This window comes from Panthera onca, chromosome B2 (genome assembly GCF_046562875.1).
Source record: "Panthera onca isolate mPanOnc1 chromosome B2, mPanOnc1 haplotype 2, whole genome shotgun sequence".
NCBI lineage: Eukaryota > Metazoa > Chordata > Mammalia > Carnivora > Felidae > Panthera > Panthera onca.
This window is the reverse complement of record NC_138343.1, coordinates 13,534,527-13,558,271: the sequence shown is the minus strand read 5'-3', so window position 1 is coordinate 13,558,271 and position 23,745 is coordinate 13,534,527. Positions and strand designations below refer to the sequence as shown.

Here is a 23,745-nt window from a genome sequence, read left to right as displayed (position 1 = left end):
GACCTGTCAGTCCTTCTCAAACCTAGTTTTCCATTATTCATTTCTTTCTAAGTAGGTCAAATGACCATATTGTAACTGTGGTTGAATTTTACTTGATACTTCTGCAGGTCATGTTCTCAAAATCTCAACATTCTAATCTTTTCTAACTTGTCATCATTTCTGTGTTTACCTCTTTACAAATCCATTACTGGAGTCTTTTAAAAAATATATTGCAGGGCGCCTGGGTGGCGCAGTCGGTTAAGCGTCCGACTTCAGCCAGGTCACGATCTCGCGGTCCGTGAGTTTGAGGCCCGCTTCAGGCTCTGGGCTGATGGCTCGGAGCCTGGAGCCTGTTTCCAATTCTGTGTCTCCCTCTCTCTCCGCCCCTCCCCCGTTCATGCTCTGTCTCTCTCTGTCCCAAAAATAAATAAAAAACCGTTGAAAAAAAATTTAAAAAAAATATATATATATTGAGAGCCAAAGCATATTTTGTCTTGTCTTTTTACAACCAAATAATTAAAAATATAATTCATTAGCACCAACATTTATTGAGTCCTATAGGTAGCTCTTATCCAGTGCTTACTATGTACCGCTAACCCTTTTACGTAAATAATGAATGCCTTAACTTAACCAGTCACAGTTGTCCTTCTGTCCATTTAACAGAGGAATCTGAGGGCGTTCTCTGATCCTCCCCTTAGGTTCACACACTTGATGAAGAGTAGGATTGGAACCAGGCAGCCTTTTCCAAATTGTGCTGCGTGTGCTGTGAACCAAGAAGGTTCTTTAGTACTAGATGTTTACCAAATCAGTTTTCTTTGTTTATTAAATTTTTTTAATGCTTATTTTGAGAGAGAAAAAAGAGTGAGCAGGGGGAGGGGCAGATAGAGAAGAGAGCAGAGGATCAGTCTGAGCTGACAACAGAGAGCCCGACGTCGGGCTCAAATCCACGAACTGTGAGATCATGGTATGAGCCAAAGGGACACTTAACCCACTGAGCCACCCAATTGCCCATTTTGCTGTTGTTGTTGTTGTTATTGTTAAGAAAAACCTGATGGAACATTGCCTTTTCTAGGAGCTTCTTAATTTGAACTTCCTGTTTTAATTGTGGTGCCTTCATTGGTATTAGTGACTAAATCCATAGCAACCATTCACTAGTTAATATACATTCAGTCACCCAGCCTCGATCTCCCTACTGTGTCTTATAATTATTGGTATTATTTTATAATTGTACAGTGTGGCCTTGAAGTCACGTTGGCTATAGGGCCAGCCACATGAATTATATAGTTGAACGCTGTTGGTTCTTCAGGAATTACCAAGCCCTCTTGGAAAGAGTCCAAGCCAGACTCTGTATGTACCTAATTCCTTTTGGTATAGTGCCAGTGTATTAACTATTACTTAAATAGAATTCTAACAAGTAATGTTTATTATTATCATGTTGGCTGCTGTAAAGGGCCCACACTTAAATAATACTTCTGAAAGTCAAATATTAGCCCTGCGGATCACTTTTCTGCTTTGGCTTTTTATCACAGCATAGGTGATATGATCAGTATTACGTAGTTCAGCCCAAATTACAGATGTGTCTTTATCAATACATGGCTAATGCAGCGTGATCATTTAAAAAACCCTCTATTTCCTATGTAAAATTCTCAGACTCGACAACCTTGTACATCCTTCCCTCGTGCCGGGCAACCCACTTCACCCTATCCTTTCTTTGTGATGAGCGTGTTTTTGGATATTGGATTGTTAAGGTGTCGCCTTTTGTATGCGGTAACTTCTGTAGGTGGCAGGAAATGGGAGAGCTTTTGGAAGCGGATCATGGATGATAAGTACTTGCTGACGTGCCCTAACTCTGTAAGGCCTGTCTTTCCTTTATGAGTTAGGTCCCAGCTCTCAACGTGAGCTGACTTCCTTGATTGGATACATGAATAAAACAAGTCTTCATGCGTACGAAGCAGCTTCTTTAATTACTCAACACAGCAGTATTAGATCTCCACATTGGATGAAGATGTGCAAGTGAATTGCACTCTCACGTTTTATCCAAATCCTAGATTGTGGTTTGCTCCAGTCACTTACTTTCAAAATGCCAAGGTAGTCGGTGGGGCTGCTGGAGTTGACCCAAGTGGGAGGTAATGAAATGGCTGCACATGCAGGTAGGTCCTCTGTTCTGAAGCTCCCAGGAGCACAGCGTGTCCTTGGATGTCCTGGCGTTTAGGTCATAATTAGGTGGACGGTGGCTATGTAGCTGGCTGGCCGCATAGCAGTTCTTAGGATGGGGCCCCTTCTTGAAATTCTGATCTCTTGGGAAGTAGCAGTTGGAGTACTTTGTTGTCCCCAACCCTAAGTAATAGGTCTTTATATTTAAGCATTTAGAGATTACAATGATATGCAAGCAGAAATTGACCCTTGCTTTGGAAACCAGTTTCCATGAACTTGTAAATTTGATTTGCATATGCAAGGATATCCGATGGTTGTTACTTCTCGGTAAGCATCCCAGAGCAAGTCCAGTGTGTGCTTTCCAGGGGACAGGCAGAGGGATGTTTGCAGCACGGATCATGATAGCAACCAACTGGCAATACTTCGATGTCCTTGGAGGAGATTATCAAAAGAAAGTGTGGAATATTCCTACGGGGGAGTGTGACGAACAACAGTGAAAATAGGCAAAGAATAAGCAAAATCATGGATAGGTGATCTTAGTAACCTCATGTTGAGTTGGGGGGGGGGTGTGGTGGTGAAAAACAAATCCCCTAAGACTTAACCCAGAGCGATCCCCTTTTCGTGAAGTTCGTAATCAAGCACAGTGAAATAAATAATACAGCACAAATACACATACCTAAGAAGTAGAACTTAACAAAAATAATGAAGCATGGGGTAGGCGGAAGCATATAGGTAATGTTTTAGTAATTGGGTTTGGCTGTGGATTTACAGGTATTTTGGATACTAAACTAAAGCAGGGAGGCTGACGTCGATATTTTGGGAGTCTTCATTTAAAACTTTGGACTTGCTCAGATCTTTGAATGTTAAAACTTTGCTGGTGGTGCCGTCAGTCATACGAAGAAAGAAACCGCCCTTGCAATCCTGGCCCGTCTCCTCTGCTTTTCTACCCACTGTTGCTGGGAATTTCAGTATTGAACGTGGTATTTTTGTTCAGAAGCAGAATCCTGTTCTGTTTTATTACGTGTCCCCCAGAGGCTGCTGTAAGTCCATGTATCTGGTACTGTTGATGCATTTCCTCTTTGGTTAACCAGCGTTTTATCGAAACCGTCCAGAAGCTACTGGAGTGCATAGGCAAGAGTTTTTCAGCTCTTTTCCTGACCCAGCAGCAGAGCACAGGTCAGAGAAGTGGACACTTAGGGCTAACTAAGCATGCGTTTCAGGGAATATGGCATGCACGATCCAATCCTGATGATGGTCTTGGAAGTAAAAGAAGTCTGGGCCAACGCTGTTATTAGGTCTTACCTTCTTAAATTTTAGGTACCTAGTTACTTTCCAGACAATGGGAAGAGGAAGAAGCAATGAAGTCAAGGAGAGTAGAGATTAAAAAAAAAAAAAAAAAGACACAGATGGCTATGTACACTCCCATGTGGGAGGCGTCAGAGCTGGGGATGTTAAGGATGACCAGTATCCATACGTGACCCCCCCCCCCCCCCCCCTCCCAAGCTGTGTCTCTGGCCAGTTATTTTGGGTCTTGTGGTTCCTGCTTTCTTTCTTACCTTTTCTCAGAAGTACCGGACCGTACTTCCAGTTCTGTGTTGGGTGCTTTTGATTACTGAGGGCTCTAAAAGCCAAGTCTCAGTAGAAAGAGGAAAAAAGCCAAATAGTCATCCCTTAAATATCCTTTAATTGACTATATGACTTATGCGGCAGTGGGATACATGACAAACAGTTGTTGAACATTCTGGGGATATACTGCACCAGAGAGAACCAAATGAGGGTCTGCTCTGTGGGCTCTTACCGAGCAGGATAGGATTGGAGAGGGATTTTCCATCCCTGTGACTTCTACAGGGAATTGTATCCTGAGGTTTTTCCACTGGGCTAGCATGCCCCATCCCCAGATACCCCAGGATTCCTGGATGACCTTCTGTTGAGACCTTATGAGGAACTAGTTCTGATCTTGGTTAAGAACCGTACCTGCATAAGCCTCAGTTTGCTTATCTGCAAAGTGGGGGATTATGCTAGATTGTCTCTAAGGCCCAACTTGGAATACTGATTTTAAAGTCATGGATAGCAAGTAGAAATTAGGAAAGACCATCATCTACCTCCTGATAATTTTTGTTTGTTTGTTTAAAAGCGAGGGAGGTAGATAAGCCTTGGTGATTTAGGAAACAGGAGATTGCCATCGTGGAAAGAATAATCACCAGATCTGGGCAGTTGTCCGTGAGCAAAGCTAGCGTCTGCTTTCAGGGTTTTTGTGAGGTCTTAAGTAATAAGCTAACGTGTGTAAAGCCCAGAAGGGGCTCTTTCAGTGGTTAAACAACAACTAACTAGTGTGGGATGGTGTTCAGAGCACTGTTTCGGACATTATAATCGCCAGATGAAGTTCAAAAGCTTCAACAGAAGGGACTTTTAAAATCAAATAGCTTTATGACAAATGAAGGAAGATGCACGCTCCAGTTATCGGGGCCAGGGGCTGGCCAGCCTTGTTGGATTCTTGCCTCCCCCCCCCCCCCCCCCCCCCAGCTGCCAGGCCACAGAGCCTGTTTTGTGACAGATCCTCAAGAAACAATGAGGAGAAACAGCTTCTATGTTATTAGATTAGATGAATTTACGTGCGTGGAGGAGGGCCCTCCGCGGGCTGGGGGTGGGGAGGGCAGCGGTGGTCATCACAGAAGTAATAAAGCACCCTGGTAGCCGGAATTGGAGGGAGGAGGGGAGGGCAGGCTGGAGGAGGAGCATGTGGAGGGAGATTTCTGCAGTCTGTCTGGATCGCTGCCCAGGTTTCCCAGCCAAAAAAACAAATAAAAATAAATAAAAGGCAAGTGCTGAATGACACAGATTAGGATATTAAAAAGGGATGCCATTGAAAATGTGCCACGGACCCCCTGCTGTCCACGGGGGTGCAGCGTGTGCATGGCGGGGGCGGTCTGACAGACTGGGCACAGAAGTGTGGACAATTACACTGACCGCCCCATCAAATGTGTCCCGTCTCCCCCCCACCCCCCACCCCCCAATGTCAGAAATTCTCAAATAAGGAATTGTCTGCATTGCAGATTGGGGAAATTGCCGGATGGAGAAAAGCTAGTCGCTCTTTTCCTTTTTTCCCCCCCCTCAATTTATCAGGAGGGGGAGAAAGCGCCCCAGACCCCTCCTCTTCGGTGTTGGGTTCCCTCCCCCGCACATAAATAACCTTCCCTCCCCGGCACCTCCCCTCCCCCCCCCGGCCCAGGGCTGTGCGGCCGTCCTATTGCCGCGCGGAATCTGCACTGCCGGAATCTGCACTGCCGCCTGCTTATTACGTACAGGGGTGGATTGTTGACAAGTGCTCTGGAGCCGCGCTCGCCGCGCTCGCCCTCCCTCCCCCCTTCCTCCCTCCCTCCCTCCCTCCCTCCCTCTGTCCTTCTTCCTCTCTGTCTCTCTGCAATGATCCGGCTCTGAGGAGGATGGCTGCTCCACGGGTCTGTCAGGTGCAGTTTTTGGTGGCTTATCTTGAGGAACCTGGGATAGAAGGTCTGTTCCTATAAATAAAATAAAAACCAAATAGCTCTAGGTTTGTTTCAGGCTGCTATGGCTTTTGTTGGAGAAATAGGCCTTTTGTGGTTTTTTTTCCCTGCTGGGGTCCTGATTAAATCCATTATGGATGGCAAGGTGCTAGATGTATATGTATAGGAGTATGTAAAAAGTGTTGCAGTTGCTTAATATTAATATTCTTTTAGCTGTGATCTCCTCCCTGGGGGCAATGGTGGCTCCTGCAAAGGCACTGTGGAAATTTACAAGAGAGAATTAATGTCGTTCTTAAAGCATTCAGCTCTGTTGACCATTTTGGACAAATCTGCAGTTTTAGCCAGGCTTGTATGAATTTAGACGTTTTTCTGGGGACTGAACGCCATCCAGCTATGGCTGGTCCCTTTATTTTATTGCCAGTTTATGTGATCATTTCCCAGCATTTAAAAATAGATGTTTGATTAAAGTTAATTAGTTTTTCCTCACCATGGCTTTGGTTTCCTTCATCAACAGCATGCATGGTGTTGTTTCCCTTAATACTTTGCTTCTCTGTCTCTTGTCTTCCTTCCTTGAAAGATGGAGGAAACTGAGGCATGTAAATAGATGCTGAGTGATTCTAGGTCAGCCCTTAAAGCTTTGAACCCCGAGTGCTGTCGGTGTTTCTCCCATGTTTCGTGCATTAGTCTGTGTCTGCATTACTAGACATAAACACAGATGAATTTTAGGAACCATCAATTTTAGGTGCCTCCGATGTTTGCAGATTCTGTGGCCGTGTTCCTAGAGTTCTGCTTTCTGTGTTGCTTCCATTAGGTTTCAGTAGGAGAAAGAATGTTGGTCTGGGAGGGAGTAGGCCTCTCTGAACTTGCTTGCTGTCAGCAGTTTTAAATTTTCTTTTTTTTTTTTTTCTTTTTTTTTTTTAATTTCGAGTAGCCCACTTAATCCTTTTTTTATTATGTTCGTCTGAAAAGTAGGTGTGCAGTTTGATTTGTGAGTGAGGTAATGAGGTCACGGGGAAACTTCTGCCCCTCCCAGTCTTGCTGGAGAACTTCTGTGGGGTTCATTTTTGTTGTGTTAGGGAGAAAAAGCAGCCAGAGAGGTCTGAGGGTTAAGGGTGTGGCTCTTATCTACAGATTGTGATGTCAAGACAAAGTATTTGGGAGTTGTGCCTGGTTATCGGCACAAACTAGTAACTTTATGGGATTTGTTGATTTGCATTGAAGCCAGCTTTGCGTAACTTTGTAGAGACTTGTTAATATTTGAGAGCCCGTTTTGTTTGGTAACCCACCTGTGGGGTAAATGGCAGTTGGTGATCTTCAGCTTGAAAGATAAAATACACACGCGTATGGTAATTACTTAAAGGTAGAATATCCCTGGCTATCCAGGAACATACTGTATATGTATCTGGATATCTCCGTTTTGAGAAGTGCAAGTTACATGATTCAGGAGAAATCGGATTTTTTGGCATGTCCGGTTATCTGAATGTAAAACTTTGAATGTGTTGGTCTCATTAACCGATCGAAAAGAATATCTCTAAAAATGCCCTGTGTTTACCTCTCCTGTGTATTGACTCTTAAGTTCCATGCTCTGCAGTGATGCCATTGTTCTATAGCGCCGTCCCCACGCCGGCCTAAATCCAACATCCTCTCTAATCACTTTTCCTCCACATGTGGAAGGCGGTTTTCCACCTCCAGGGTGTTCGGTCCTGGGTCGTTTGTACAGCAGAACCCTTCTACTCAGCCGATAGAAGCTGGAGTTGCGTGTCCTCGGGGATTCCAAGGATTCACGCTCTGGAAGGACAGTTACACTAGGTCGCCTGGTGGGCATGTTTTGCCTGGTTTGCCCGCGTGAAATCAATAAGGTATTGGGCTGGGGCTTGGACCCAGAGGAGTTAAGGCCCGGGATGGAGGAATAATTGACGCACAAGTGGGGAGCGCTTCTTTCTCATTGTGGAGAAACATGGATGTTTCTATTTCGGCAGTTATTACTGTTATTGAAGATCCTCTACCTGTTGTGACGTTCTAAAAACCGTGGCCTAAACAAGCAAGGGGGCTGTTCCAAAACGCACAGTACACCTTGCTCGCCATTGTCATCCTCGGAGTTCCAATAGCTGCCCAGGCTGATCCAGAAATCTCTCCTAGAGACCACAGATCCTTCCCACCGAGTGATTTTTGTATCCAAGTCCGACCGTGGCTCTCTGGCGGTGGTTGTTGGAGCCTCTCCACGAGGGTTGTTTTCTTTCTTCTGGTGACTGCTGGGTCAGGACGTGGGAAGGAGAAGTCCTTTGTCTCCTGATGAGCTCTGGTGGTGCTCACTCGTTTGGGGTCTAGACCGCCAGAATAGGGCCTGTTTTTGTGCTAAGCAGCCATGCGCTCACCCTTCCTGTGTGTGCAGGTGCCCTGTCTGCTGGCCTGCTCCTTTGTGCCTCAAGGTGAGGGGTTGCCCTCTGGGCTCAAGGGTTCTGTCTCTCTTCCCCACTCGTCTGTCTGCAGTTTAGGCATCTGCTGAAATCTGAAATAGGAAGAAAGGATAGAAGCAGACATCTTCTTTGCCTGTCCGGTGGCCCACCTTCTCCATGTTAATTGTCACTGTATCTGTTTTCTGTTTTTTGTTTTGTTTTGTTTTTTGTTTCTGTTTCTGGTTGTTTTTTTTTTTTTTTTTTTTTTTTTTTTTTTTTTTTTTTGCTAACCTCTTTTTCAAAATCTTGAGCCTGCAAAGGAGGTTCAGATTATCCAGGAAGGTTTTGTAGGGCAAGAGTAGTGGTGGTAAAGGGCTCCTGTGGGATTTATCTGTCTATTTACTTGTTGGGTGTTAAACTAGCAAAAACCTGTGTTGTCTCTTTATCTTGGGGCTCTCGTGAGGGGTCATTGGGGTTATTTTTGGATTGCATTTTCTTGGTTGGAATGGGAAATCTCCATAGCTGACAAAGGGGAGCCCTATCTGCCCAGGGGCCAGTCTCCTGAGGGAAGGGATGATTATTTTCCACAAGCCGAGGTGTTAAACCACTTTCATTTGTGCTTCGTTGACCATGAGTGTGGCAGTGACACCATGCCTCCCGACTGTCATTTGCTCTCACCGCAGCGTTTTGATGTGGTGAGGATGTCCGTGGACCAGCCTGGGCTCGGCTTGGCACACCTCTGCGCTGCCCGCCCTGTTCCATGGAACCCTAACATCCATCCAAACGCTTAGCTGCTGACCCAAGTGTATAGGGTTGGGTTTAAAGTCCGAATTCCTGTTGAACCTGCAAAGCTGGCCCAAGCCAGATTTTCCCTGGCACCCCAAAGCAAAAAGCAAACCAGTTTTATTTTTTTTTCTTTGACAATTTGGGTGAAAAACAGACTTTAGTTTTCACTGGTAATGACACTAGATTGTGCACTCTGAATATCTCAGGGAGGGTCCTACTTTGACAAGGGGATTCTTTTTTCTTTTTCTAATTTTTCTCTCACCTCAAAGTGTGCCAGCCATCCCCATCCCCCAACACACACACACACACACACACACACACACACACACACACACACACACGCACGCGCTGCAGCTGAAAATGAAAGCTCTCTTTGGATGCTTGACTGTTTAATATGTAATGTGATACCTTGTCTCGCAGTGACAGGGTGACAGACGGGCATTGGGCTGTATAATACAGAATTACCTTTTGTGCATCTCTTCTACAACAAAGCCCAATACATGGCCTCTCCCTAATATGCTAATACGTTTGGTGTGCTCCAGATGTTTTGGAAGCTAGGGAACAGCTTCAAAGGTCTCCTTATTTTCTCCCCCCTTCACTTTAACCCATCTTTAGGCACTGCTTTTTGTGAAACAGAGGCATTTGATTTTCCTTTGGTTTTGTATTTTGTTATGTACGTGCAGCTAACGGGATGGCTGGTGAAACTTCTTTGTGTCTAAGACATAAAATTATAAGGGCTGCGCATTTTAAGGCTCCCTCGCCCCCTTCTCCCCATGTTAGCAAAGGATTCCCATCTCTTCCTGCGCTGGTGTTCTAAAATCTATAGCTCTCCTCGGTTGTTTAAGCTGGAGTTCTTGAGCTAATGGGCTTTGGCCTTGTTTGTGTTTGGATTTTCCCACCCCCCTGTGTTCAGGCAAGAGGGAGCTCCTACTTGTACATCTCCAGCCGTCCAAAGGACAGGATTTCTTCTTAACCCTCTGCTGATGCTGTCCCAGGCATAGAAAAGAAGCCAGTTCTGGTGTCTTGCCTTGAAAGCCTTTTCATTTCTTGCTAATTTGGGAGATAGGCTGAAAAGCTCCGGAATTTGATGGCTCCATTCTGTCACACTCGGTTCTTTGGGGTTCTCCGCGTGTGAGAACGGACACTGTGGTCATGGTGGCCGAGTGGTCTCAGGCCTGTGACCTGCCCCTCCTGTCAGCTGCTGGTGGCTAGCCAGGGTTGCAGGCGGTCCCCAAGCGGCCTTCCCTCACGGTGGTTTGGAATTTTCAGCTCATATTTACTGCTTTTGTGAAAGACAATAGACGTGGTTTAATTTAAGTTCAACCTACTGAATATTAATCGAGGAGAACACGTGCTAATATGGGGAGAAGGGAATCTTTGGGCCATTCAATTTCCTCTGTTTAACCTCCTCTCCCGGTGAAGGTATGGGTTTGTCGGAGGGGAGGGGTTGGGGAAAATAAAATCATTTGGTGTCTTTGAAGGAGGGGATGCTGTTTTTGTTGTTTCTCATCAGCTAAAAATAATAATTCAAAAAATTGACGGCAGGGCTTTGTTAGGGAGAAGAAAAGGCAGTGTGCGTTAGCTTGCCTAATGTTCTGATAATGGCTCTTCTGCCCTGTGAAATTGTATTGCATCTTGCTGACCTAGCTCTTGTGGATTGGGCAGGCAGTATGATTTGGGTTAAAACACTCAAAATGAAATGGGGTGGCCGCTACACCAGAGGTGTGACAGTAGGTGGGGGTTGGGGAACACAAAAGAAACCCAGGTCTGTCCAGCCATGTAGACCGCTTAACTAAAAATAAATCTTCGCTGTACAGGACGGGAAGACTGAAATTGAAAGTCGGTTGTGTGCAGCACAAATTGGTCTTGGCCCTTCAAAAGGCCGTGAAAAGCCGAGCTGCTTCCATTTGCATTGACAGGCAATCAGTTCCCGCTGTACGGGCCCCAGTTTCCCTGATCAGGAAAGCGAGTCAGACTTCTGTCTCTGAAATGGGTGGAAAATTTGATAATCCGGTTCCTCTGACTTTGCACTTGTCCGACTTTTGGAGGGGAGAAAAACATCCTGTGTCTTTTTACATTTACTTCTTTGTAAGCTTTTTTTCCGTTGAGAGAGAGGGAGAAAGGGATAGAAAGACCCCTAAGCGGCCCCCACAGTGCCAGGTGGAGCCAGACAGATCTCACGAACCACGAGATCATGACCTGAGCTGAAGCCAAGAGTCGGACGCTTAACCGACTGAGCCACCCAGGCGCCCCTGAACGCTCTTCCTCCCCCACCGGAGCGCTGCTTTTTTTCCCTCGGTATTATTTGCCATTGGGCCACTCTTTGAGCTTTGTGCGAAGTTGTGTAAAGAACCTTCTTTCCCTTCGCAGAAATCCCCGATGAAAGGTGGAAGAATGGCCCAACAGAACTGTGGGGTTGGACGCCTTACTTTGATTTGTGTCGTGATAGGCTGTGCAGTCCTCTTCGGTTTCGTCCCTCTGGTTCACACTTGCACAGAGCCTCACAGTGGCTCAGGCCCCTCGGTCTTCTGGTGTGAACCTTGCTTTCCCCTACAATAGTGGTTCTCAAAATGTGGGCTGCAGACCAGTCAAGGCAGCAAGCATCAGCATCCTGTGGGGACTTGTGAGAATAGGGACAGGCTGGGGGCGAGGCCCCGGGGACTCTGTTTGGAAACCGGCTTCTGATTCATGGTCGAGTTTGAGAATCAGGTGTATAATCTGCCGAGGAGGTGATTATTGTCAGAGGGGCGGGAATATAGCTGTCATTGAACTTTTCTCTGCTAAGTCATTCACTCCCTCACTAGCTGCTTACTCGTGCAGCAAATACGGAAGATCTTGTTCTGTACCGAACTGCATGGTCTGCCCCTGCCTCACCTGACTGCGTGTAGCCCTCACTTGTTTCCCCCTTGATCCAAATACAGCTTCAAAACAATCCTTCTTCTTCCTCCTCCTTGACCAGCACCACCACCACCACCACCTGGTTTTGGCTTTTGTTTTCAGGTCAATTGCACATTCCAGGTTGGTGTTCCTTGGTGTAGTGGTTGGAAGCTTTGCTTTCTGTCCCCATTGATTCATCTCCACTGTCCTCCCCGTCACTTTTTTCCTTGCCCGACAAGTGCGAGGTGTCTTCTTTGCGCATCCTGACTGATCCGTGTGTGTTTGTCGGTTGACCTCCTCACCTGAATTTAGATTTTGTGTGATGATGCCTGTATCCCCAGGGCCCCGGCACATGGTAGGTGTTAAGAAAGTGAACAGGTGATAAAAACTTGAAGAAAAATTACAGAAAAAAGAAAATGAATGGATGAATTTCCATTCTGCCCCTCCCTCTCTTTATTCTCCTTCGTGGACTTAGGGCCATTGAAAAATAGGAGCTTCACCAAGAGTAAGCTTATATTTAAGAGGCCTCTCTTCTATTAATTTTACACGTGGTTCTGTAATTGAGAGTTTTTGTTTTGAATTTCCCGTCCTTTTCAAGTGTGGTCATTCACCCACCTCCACTTTACAAATAGGACGTGTATCCCTGGATCAGTTTCTTAATTTCCGAGTATTGTCTGTATTCATACTACTGTTTTCAGTGGTCTTGCTCCCCACCCCGGGACCTTACTAAAGTGCTCTTTATGTAGTGTAGTTTTATGTAGTTAATACCTACATTTTGCGTGTAGATTTAGTGTTTTAGAGCTTCATTAAAGTAATCTAAAGGCAGGGAAGATTAATTTTCATATGTTTGACCGCCCCTCCCCCCCCCCCCCCCGAATATATCCCCAAATATTTCAAAAATTTATATAAAATTGTTGAACGTTCAGCTTTCAGTTGACTTAAAATTAAAAATGATTTCCTTCTCTGGGGCGCTTGGGTGGCTCAGTTGGTTAAACGTCCGTCTTCAGCTCAGGTCACTATCTCCTGGTTCGTGAGTTCAAGTCCCACATCAGGCTCTCAGTGCAGAGCCCGCTTCAGATCCTTTGTCCCCACGTCTCTCTGCCCCTCCCCCATGCACGTTCTCTCTGTCTCTCTGTGCCTCTGTCTCTCTCAAAAATAAATACTATAAACAAATAAATAAATACTAAAAAAAAAAAAAAAGGCATTTGACTCTTGATTCCAGCTTTGGTCGTGATCTCTGCATGCTTGGGATTCTCTCTCCTTCTCCCTCTTCCCCTCCCTTGCTTGCACTTGTACACTCTTTCAAAATAAATAAATAAAGTTAAAAAACAAATGGTTTCTATCTCCACACTAGCTATATTTCAGATGCTCAATACCTACATGTGACCAGTGGCCACAGGAGTGGATAGCACGGACCATACTTCTGCCCTTTGACTCCTAGACATCCATATAATTAACGTCTCCTCTTTGCCTCCCAGCACAAACTTCCCAAATTTTTTCTTCTTCGGGGGAAGTTGTGTATGTTTTCATTTCCATATTGCAGCCCAGCCTCCCACAGCTGCCATGGGATTTATATTTATTGCATCGTATTAGATTGCCAACCTTAGAATATTACTCATTCTCTGAAATGATGGGAAAATAGATAACAAGGGAAGTGTATGCACACACAGGGTTTTGTTGCAACGTACTACATCCTTTCAGACGACGTTCCCAAATCTGTAGAATCCTGTATTCTGTATAGTGTTGAGTGCCACGAATAGGAACCACTCTTATGTGTTTGACCCGAAAAGGGATTTAATACAGGGAACTAAGTACTTACAAAAAATTGGTGGAAGGGTTGAAAGATCAAAAATCAAGGGGCCACACTGTACTTTTTTGGCCTTGCTTAAAAGCCAAACGCTGATTCCCAGCTGCTGATGCCCATGAGGCTGGTGCCTAGATCGTGAAATTGGGGGCCATTCACTGTGGACATTTGTGTTGGGGCAAGCTTCCCACTGCTAGGACTTAAGTTGTGTCCAGAACCCAAGATTCAGGAACATCTGCATGCTAGAAGACTGGCCAGGCTTTTCTTACTCAGCTGTCACCCGTTAGTGTGGCTTTAATGCGGCTTTAGTGCTTATTAAAATACTTCAGTATCCCTTGGCACGGCCCCTTCCCTGTGACCTTTCTCCAGTTCAGTTATTAAAAGCACATCACAGGGCCCCTGGGTGTCTCGGTCAGTTAAGTGTCCGACTTCAACTCAGGTCATGATTTCACAGTTCGTGAATTCAAGACCCACGTCGGGCTCTGTGCTGACAGCTCAGAGCCTGGAACCTGCTTCAGATCCTGTGTCTCCCTCCCCCTCTCTCTGCCCCTCATTTGTTCATATCCATCCTCTCTCTCTCTCTCTCTCTCTCACTCTCAAAAATAAATATTAAAAAAAATTGAAAAAAAGAAATCACATCCTTGGGTGGTCAACAACACTCCCTCTTCTGCATGGTGTCCTGTATGCAGTTCTAGAGAATCCTTATCCTTTGAGACCATCAAAGGTAAATGTGACTGTCTCCCGTAACGGACTACTTAGGAAGATGAAGTTGTGTAGTAGGATTTCTAGTTAATAACCTAAGCTGTGGCTCCAAAATACTTATGCGTTTGCTTGTGTGGTTCCTGAAGGCCATTCCAGAAAGGATTTCAGTGTTTCTGAGAGTAGGTCTTCAGCCCTTTGAAGGAAAACTAGTTCAACTCGGTAACACACGAGGTGCCTTTCTTTCCACCACCCACCCCAGCCTCAAAAGATGTTCATGTATTTTGAAAAGAACCCTGCAGTATACTGTGTTACAGAACTCTGCTTGGATTTCTTACTGTTGAAACTACTTCCTGGGCCTAAAGTAGGAGGAAGTGTCCCACTCAGAAGGGACCTGTACCCTTTTCTTTTAAAAAAATTTTTTTAAAAACATGTTTATTTTTGAGACATAAGCGTTTGAGTGGGGGGAGGGGCAGAGAGAGAGAGAGAGGGAGACACAGAATCCGAAGCTGGCTCCAGGCTCTGATCTGTCAGCACAGAGCCCTACGCGGGGCTCGAACCCAGGAACCATGAGCTCATGACCTGAGCTGAAGTCGGACACTCAACCGACTGAGGCGCCCCCCCCCCCCCCCCCCCCCAGGTGCCCCAGGACTTGTACCTTTTAATCCTGTTCTTCCCAAATTCTGGTCTGTCCTCATCAGCCGTTGTGTGAGGGGTAACTGTGGTAAAGCGCTGCTTCCTGATGTCATGTGTTTTAAGTGTTTGTCCCCTTTTCTCACCTGTAGGGCTCCTTGGTCATGGCCAGTCTAAGGGATTAGGACCAGCATCAGAACAGTCAGAGAATGAGAAGGACGATGCATCCCAGGTGTCCTCAACTAGCAACGATGTTAGTTCTTCAGATTTTGAAGAAGGGCCGTCGAGGAAAAGGTTAGTACCCAAGGCTGAAAATGCTGACGCCTTAAACCAGGGACCTCAAACCAGGTGCCAGGTTTTCCCACAGGGAACACACTCGGGCCCTCACCCTGCCTCCTGGTTTTCACAGAGGAGCCAGGGCTCTGGATGTGTCACAGCCCATGTCCTGGTTTCTAAGTATTGTCCACCAATCGTCATGAAAAATGAACACACTTCAGCAAACGATCTGGGCCTCACAGAACCTCTTCTTGGCCTGAGAATTGGCCCTGAGGGTTTACCGACTTGTAATTCTTGTCTTCACTGATCCTTTTCATCGACTCTCCCGTTTGTGGAGTCCATTCAATGGTATTTCTTTTTGCCATGTCTGAGGAGAGCCGTTCCTAACCGCGTGAAGAACGAAATGTGGTGTTTCTGAAAATTTTCTCCCTCCTCAGGAAAGCAGAATGGCTTGGTGTTCAACTCTGTCAGCAGTGGTGGAATCATTCATGAAACTTTAAATTTACCAGGTTTTTATTTTTTATTTTTTTTTTAATTTAAGGACTTTCCTGAATAATAAGCTTGTGAGAGTTTGATAGGGAAGTTGGCTATGAGAGCTTGATAAGCTTGTGGTTTCCTGGTCAAACAGCAGCAGTGACATTATATAATGCTTTTAGTCCGGTGTTTCAAAATCCCCTTGCTGGTCACCTGCCTTATTTCATTCCTCATGTGTTGTGTTGTGTACCCCCCCCCCCCCCTTTAGAATTTATATTTCATTTTTTCTTTCTTTCTCTCTCCCTTTCTTTCTTTCTTTCTTTCTTTCTTTCTTTCTTTCTTTCTTTTATTTTTTCTTTCTTTCTTTCTTCCCATTCTCATACTTGTGATTTTCCTGGATGACTCGATTAAGGACTTTTTCTTAGAACTTCATCATGTGAGAGGTTGGGGAAAGGGGGGAAAATCCCCTTTGTCTGGTTGCCTCTGTTTTACTCTTTCTACAGAATTCTAAATTCCCTTTCGGAAACGATCTAGATGCGTGTATCTGACAAAGAACTGAACAGAGTGGAAATTGAAAGGAATGGATTGGCCATGGGTTAGGTATTCCAAATCCTTAACAGAACTGGACTTTGGTCTGAACGTTGACGTGACCGCTCAGTCTTCTTGTATTTGCCTCCATCATGCAGTGTCTTCGTTCGGAAAACCCGTGTTGCATTTTCTCTTAATTCTTGGCACTGCGTCTGAGAAGAGGTCCCAGATTTGTTATTAGTACACTCAGCAAGCATATGTAAGAAGTTTCTGTGCCAGTGTATTGGGCCTTGCAAGTTACTTACTCTCTTTACAGACCCTTGGGTGAGTGTCTCAGCGACAAGCCTATTACGTTTCAGATACTGGGCCACAGACACTCTCGCTCTGCCCCAGTTTGAGAAATGCATCCTCACAAGAGAGGGAATTCGAGAATGTGTGTTATAAATCCCCTCGGTAAATATATTGGGACGTGTAATGATATTATCCATGCTTGCAAACATGGGTGGGTGGTCATGCATCTGGCATCTTTCATCACTGTTTGGGGAGCAGAATTCTATGAGCGGGGTTGGAAATGTCAGTCCCCGGTCCTTTAGCGGCATGGCTGTCAATCACTCTCACCTCCAGAAAGATCCTGCCAGCATGGGGGGGTGGTGCCCGAGATCAGTCGGTTTCGTTCTCTTGGTCGAAGGGGGTCGCTGGCCCTTTGTCCTTGACCCCAGCGCCTTTCTCTGGTGCTGCTGGCCTCCTCTTTGCACGGTGCTGTGCAGCAGCTGTATGCAAATCAGTCCTTTTAACTTTTGTTCTCCAGGACAGTGGAAAAGAGAAATTTTGTTCAGGGTGAATCTCAGGAAAACGTGACCATCGCTAATCTGCTTTAATTAGTGTGCCAAGTAACTTGTTTTACGGGATTAAGGATTCATAGCTGCATCTCATTTGGTTATAATCACATTCTACTTAGTGAAATCCATTGGGGACATAACGTAGGTTATGGTTTGACAGGTTAGGTTAGATTTCGGGCTGGTCTGGGGTGGTCTGGATTTGACAGGAGGTGGGGGGGCTTTGTAGTTTACCAATAAGTAGGTAGGGTAGTTAGGGCTAAAATTTCTTGCAGGGTTCTAGGGTACGTCGCAAATACAAAATAATAATGCTTTCTGGCTTTCAAAGAGCTCGTTTGTTTTGATCTCCACTTCATTGGTATTTGGTATGAACCGTGCCTTCCGAGACACATCGTTAGAACTGGAATCTGAATTCCTGGGGCTTTGTCAGTGCTCTGCCAGACTTCAGTGCTCAGCCTTCCTTTATCTTACACCTATTAGACCTTTTTAAATAATCGAATAGGGTGTCGTGTAGTGTGCTGTCTCTGCTGATGACTGGTCAAGCTCAGAGTACCTGCCTAAGGTCATTGTTTCCAAATTCGCTTGGAGCATTTGGTGGATTGTTGAGTAGACGCTACTTTTTACCGTGTGTCTAACGTTCCCTGAGCCTTGTGTATGTATAGTGTGTGTGTGTGTATAGTCGAGAGGAGCAAATCTTGTGATGGACCACTTGGGTTCTCTGTAGGCATTTAGACTGTGTGGGACAACACACGGAATCCTAAACTTGGAGGGCCATGATTTATGTCTTTGCTCTGAACACAGCCTTCTCTTTGAGAACTGCTAGCCATTCTTGTACAGTTAATTGCTCTTCCTTAAATACACGGTTTTTAGGATCACCACTTAATATGCCTTTTGTCTTGGGAGTGGAGGGAAGAGGGAATTTGTGTTTGAGTTTCGTAAGAAAAATTAAGATACGAAGCGTAGACTAGGCCAGCCTCAGTTAGACCTTGCCTTGAGTTTCCAACCTGGAAATGAGAGCAATTCCATTTTCTGGTGATGCCTGTCATGTGATTTTCAAGTGTTCAGTGCAAACATGTCATGTGTTTACAAAGTGTTATTTTTGTACAGGAACATCTCCCCCTCCCCCCTCCCTGAGCTACATTTGGCCCTGTGTACTTGGTGCCATTGGTTTTACTGGACATTGGGGATCTTTTTGGCATACAGAAAGCAAAAGAATCGAGAGCTCTGAAGGACTTATTTTTTCTTTCTTGAGGCAAACGTGAAAGGTATCCAGCCATCGGAAGGTAGTCCTCTGAAATCTTTGTGCGCTCTTTGTAAGACAAAAGCCACCCTCTCTAGAAGCCCTTTGCCTCTTTGATGGACAAGACATCCCAGCCACTGATGATCTCTGGAGGACTCTGAGCTGGTGGGAGTCCCTGCCTGTTGATTTTTCCTTGTCTTTTGATCCCTGGAGTGGATGCCATTAAAAGATACGCATTAATGTAGCGTTAATGTTCAGAACGGAAACATTATAGAAACTTTGAGCTTTTAATCAGCACCTTCTGATTCCGATGGTGGCCATGCCTACCTGGTTCCTTTCCCTCCCCATCCTGTTACACGGACAGTGCCTGTCCTGTTACTTTTTGTCGCAAGTTTTACGACAGTCAAGTGTATCTGAGTATTTTTAGAAGCCAGAATGGACAGATTCTGTCAGTCAGGTGTGGAAAGACTCAGATGGTGATGGGAATATGGATTCCTTTTTAGGAACAGTGAGGACTGGAGCTAGACTATGTGGCTTGTTGTTCGGGCCCAGCATCTATTTGTCTCGTGCCTTTGGACAGGTTCTTGTAGCATAGCTGGGCTGCAGTTTCCTTATTTGTTAAAATATCTTTTTTTTTTTTTTTTAAATGTTTGTTTTTGAGACAATGTGAGAGACAGAGTGCAAGCAGCGGAGGGGCAGACAGAGGGGAGACACAGAATCCGAAGCAGCTCCAGGCCCTGAGCTGTCAGCCCAGAGCTCGACGTGGGGCTCGGACTCCCGAACCGCGAGATCATGACCTGGAGCCGAAGTCGGACGCTCAACTGACTGAGCCACTCAGGCGCCCCTAAAATGTCTTTTTAAGATTAGTAACCACCTCGGGGTGGTTTTGTGCACCGCACAAAGTGAATTTGTGAAGAGCCCCTAGGTATGTGATACATACCATGTATTAGATGCTGTATTATTAGTGATCATCGCTGAAGGGCACCTGAATTGTACGTGAGCATGCGCATTTATTGGGAACTTCTCAAACACGTTTTAGAGGAATTTTGATTTCTACAAACTGCGGTAATCACTGTGGTGACACTGTCACCACCATCTGTGGGCAGATGGAAGAGTGTAGGTGGGTATCTCTTCTGAAGTTCCTGAGTCACAGGAAGGGACCCTATGGCTTTTAGTGTGGATTTCCTCCACGGAGGTTGGCGTAACCAGGTTATTTGCCCGCGTGAAGCAGTCCTGAATGGGATGAGGTTCAAGGTTGCGAAGATGGGCTGTTGGTGAGCAGATTCCGTCTCCACCATGCACCTTGCTGCCAGGGAGGCTTCTGTTTTGCTAGTACCAATGGCTAAGATCCCTGACTCACTTTGAAAGAAAACTCTAATAAGAGAGTCTAGTGAACTAGCAAAAAAGGGGGGGGGGGTTTCTTGTTAAAGAGCTTAGGCCATTGATAATACAAGACTCGAGTTCACAGATCGTCCCACTGTAGTGGATTGGGTTTTGAATAGGAGAATCATCTTAAGAGGGAGGATGCCATGACTTAGGTGCATTGAGTTTCTGGTTACAAATACTTGTTGAAGATGGTGAGCCTTCTCCTGGGCTTTTGGAATAGGTATTCCTTTCATAGCTGAAGAGTCAGTACGGACGCGTTCCTTATTTCTGTTCTGAGTTACTTGGGTGATACAAGATGCTTTTCTACCTCCAGATTTGGAAGGAAGATAGGTCCAAATGCATAGCGTTCTTTCTTGGCACTGTTAGGCATTGGAGTTATTCACTGTGAACATCCTGAAGAATTAGAATTTTTAAAAGTCTAAATGTTTTCTTCCCTCTAACAAAATGCATTATTAGTCCAGTTTAATTCTTAATTTTTTATTTTTTTAATGTTTATTTTTGAGAGAGAGACAGAGTGCGAGCAGCAGGGGAGTGGCAGAGAGAGGGAGACACAGAATCCAAAGCAGTCTCCAGGCTCTGAGCTGTCAGCGCAGCGGGGCTTGAACTCACAAACTGCAAGATCATGACCTGAGCCAAGGTCGGACACTCAACTGACTGAGCCACCCACGGGCCCAAGTAGTCCAGTGTAATGTTAAAGATACTTGCCTTACTGTTACTGCCAAGATTGAAAGCAAAACAAGCAACAAATAGCCTTAGATCTGTTCCTGTTAATCTTTGGTTTAGAGTTAGATGCTTCCACTGACCAGGGTATTACAGATGGTTTTGTTGTTATAGCCTTGAAGACTATTTTACCTAGTAGAGACTAATACTATTAACATTTTTTAATTCTACAGCTATCTTGACTAAGATCTAGACTCTACTTACGGGAAGTAAAGAAGGGACAAAATTGCAGAATAGAATATTATGTGGGATCTCTAATAACCACTGAAAATAATTGTGGAATTATGTATAGGGTAAATGGAGATGTGTCTAGCCTGTCTGCTTTTCTTTCCTTCTTGTAGATCTGTCTTTCCAGGGTCATTTTCCTTTTGCCTGACAGGACTTTAAATATTTACTAGTCTGCTGATGTTGGATTACTCTTCCAGCTTTAATGTAAGAATTATAGGATTATTTCCAGTTCTAAGAAGTTTACCTTCATTTTATTTTTTTTTAAATTTCTTTATTTATTTTGATCGAGCAAGCTGGGGGGGGGGGGTGGAATTTCAAGCAGGATCTGCACCCCCAACGTAGAGCCTCAAGTGGGGCTGAAACTCACGAACTGTGAGATCATGACCTGAGCCGAAGTTGGACGCTCAACTGACTGAGCCACCCAGGCCCCCCAGTAATTTATCTTCATTTTAAAAAGATATTTTATGCATTATAGGATTTTAGGGTGGTGTCCCCGCCCCTGGCCCGAGGTATTTTAAAGTTAATGTCCACTCTCTCCTGTTTTGCATGGTTTCCAACAAGAAGTCTGCTGTCACTGTTTTTTTTCTTTTTTTAAAACCCTCTCCAAGAAGTATCATTTTCCCCAGTCTACTTTTTAAGATTTTCTTCTTCTTAATCATACCATACCATGTCCCTTGGAATAGTTTGTTTCTTGTGTTTAGAGTTCACTGAACTTCTTTCTTCTGTAAATTTTGTCAGTTTTGGAAACATCAGAGGTAGTAATTTTGCGAATATCTGTTAGTGTGCGTTCTTTTCCCCTTTAGGTTTTTCAATTGCGCGTCTATTTGGATTGGGCTGCTTGCTCTTTGAGGCTCTGTTCATTTCATCCCTGTTTTCGGCCCCCCCCCCCCCCCCCCCCGCCATGTTTTACTTTAGTAGTTTCTTTTTTTTTTTTTTTTCTTTTAATTTTTTAATGTTTATTCACATTTGAGAGAGACACAGAGACAGAGTGTGAGCGGAGAACGGGCAAAGAGAGCTAGACACAGAATCCGAAGCAGACTCCAGGCTCTGAGCTGTCAGCACACGGGCCAACGCGGGGCTTGAACTCAGAAACTGCGAGATCATGACCTGAGCTGAAGTCGGATGCTTAACCGACTGAGCCACCCAGGCACCCCCATTGCTTTAGGTAGTTTCTACCCATTATCTGTAGAAGTGTATTTTTTTTTTTTTTCTTTTTAACCTCAGATTTTTATCTCTAGAAGTTAGATTTTGGTCTTCTGAGTAATCTTCAGTGGCCCTCCTGTGCTTACTCTTTACTTTCTTGAACTCATGGAGCACAGTGACAGTAGAGGTTTTAGTACACGTGTCTAATTCTATCAGCTGTGTTATTCAGGAGTCAGTTTGGGATTGACTGATGTTTGGCCTCATTAGAGGTCATATTTTCCTGCTCTTTTGTTTGCCTGATGATTTCTTCTTGGATGTCCGGCATCACACATTTTTCCTTTGGGTTCTGGATGCGTTTGTATTTCTCTACCTGTTCTTGAGCATTGCCCTAAGGTGTGATGAAGTTCGTAGGAAGCCGTTTGGTCCTTTTGGATCTTGGCATTTCAGCTTTGTTGGATAGAGCCAGAGCCGTGTCTTCTGTAGGGCTAAGTTCGTCCCGCTGCTCAGGCACGAGGAGTCCTTGCTGCCCCGGGAGCTAATGGTATTTGCTGTTTTGGCTAGTAGGTACAGGCACTGTTCCCGGTGCTGTGTGGGATTCGGTGACTGTTACCTCTAATTGTTTCTCGTGGTATTTTGCATTCAGTCGTTTCCTGACGAGTGCCTGCTGGTACTCTGTGAATACTTGAGGAGCCTCCAGAATTTTCTGTGTGGCCCTCTCCCTTCCAGGACTCTGCCTTACAGATTCTCTTCCATACCTTGGCCTTCGCAAACTCCCAGCTCCTTTTTGCTCAATTTCGATTCCTCTAACCCCTGCTTGAATTGCCCCGTCCGTGGGCTGTGGTCCTGATCTGCTGACCAGGGCCCCAGTCCTGATCTGTTGAGGATCACAGTGCTTTGTTTTGTGACTTCCATTGTCTTGTGAGGATTTTTAGTGTCTTTCAGGCGGTACATAAGTCCTGTCCCTGTCGTTCTGTTCCTTGAACGTTGAGTGAGAGGGAGAAGGGTACCACCAGGAAACGTAACTGCCGTGTTTGCACTTTATCTTAGTCATGGTCCTAACCTTTCCAATTTTGTTAGTCATTAAAAGAAGAAAAGAGTGAATTGCATAAGTTACCTCTGACGCACTGTAGGAGAATCTCAAAATAAAGAAGCAATTGATCTATAAATAGCAAGTCCCGCAGCTCTGCAAGAGAGCGTGTGACTATTAGGAATACTTGAGACTCTTTGAAGTTCTAGAACCTCTGTTTCTAAAAGAGGAAGAACGGCTTAGTGAATAGAACATATGGTGCTTAATCAATCTTACCTTAATCCTAACGAGACACCTGGAAGGTTTTATTATTCCTCTTTCATAGCCGAATCAAATTTTGAAAATACTTAACTGGTAACACCTTTTTCTTTTTCTTTTTCTTTTTCTTTTTCTTTTTCTTTTTCTTTTTTCTTTTTTCTTTTTTCTTTTTTCTTTTTTCTTTTTTCTTTTTTCTTTTTTCTTTTTTCTTTTCTCTTTTCTCTTTTCTCTTTTCTCTTTTCTCTTTTCTCTTTTCTCTTTTCTTTTATTCTTTTCTTTTATTCTTTTCTTTTATTCTTTTCTTTTATTCTTTTCTTTTATTCTTTTCTTTCTTCTCTCTTCTCTCCTTCCTTCCTTCCTTCCTTCCTTCCTTCCTTCCTTCCTTTATTTTTGAGAGAGGGGTGGGGAGAGAGGCCAAACATGAGCAGGGGAGGGCAGAGAAACCCAGAATCCGAAACAGGCTCCAGGCTCTGAGCTGTCAGCACAGAGCCTGATGCGGGGCTGGAACACATGAACCGTGAGATCATGACCTGGGCCGAAGTTGGACGCTTAACCGACTGAGCCACCCGGGCACCCCAGTGACACATTTCTTAGAAGTAGCAAAGTCAGGGTTGGAATCCAACACTTCATATCTATAATGCCTGGACTTTTCCACTACACCACGTCCCCTTCCATTGGGTCCTTCAAATGTAGGTCTTATTTTTTCAGGTACCTGTGGGACAGACAGATTCCAGAAGGACACTCCTTTTGGGCCAGCAGCACCTGGCTTGGTGAACTGAACCATGGCTGGGTCACACC

At 44.9% G+C, this 23,745-nt stretch overlaps 1 protein-coding gene across 7 annotated transcripts in view; it reads left to right on the top strand.

Moving 5' to 3' along the window:
* The window catches only part of JARID2 (jumonji and AT-rich interaction domain containing 2), a 272,087-nt gene that overhangs the window by 143,229 nt on the left and 105,113 nt on the right, over positions 1 to 23,745 (top strand). Inside the window, exons 1-2 of one of the 7 annotated variants that reach the window (XM_078446617.2) lie at positions 5,523 to 5,643; positions 14,984 to 15,125. The exons of 5 other annotated variants lie outside the window; for them this stretch is intronic. In XM_078446617.2, the coding sequence (XP_078302743.1) occupies positions 5,577 to 5,643; positions 14,984 to 15,125 (209 nt within the window). In that variant the 5' untranslated portion in view covers positions 5,523 to 5,576. Of the gene's footprint in view, positions 1 to 5,522; positions 5,644 to 14,983; positions 15,126 to 23,745 lie in introns of those variants that run through there. One more of the 7 variants, XM_081795699.1, reaches the window with a different exon arrangement.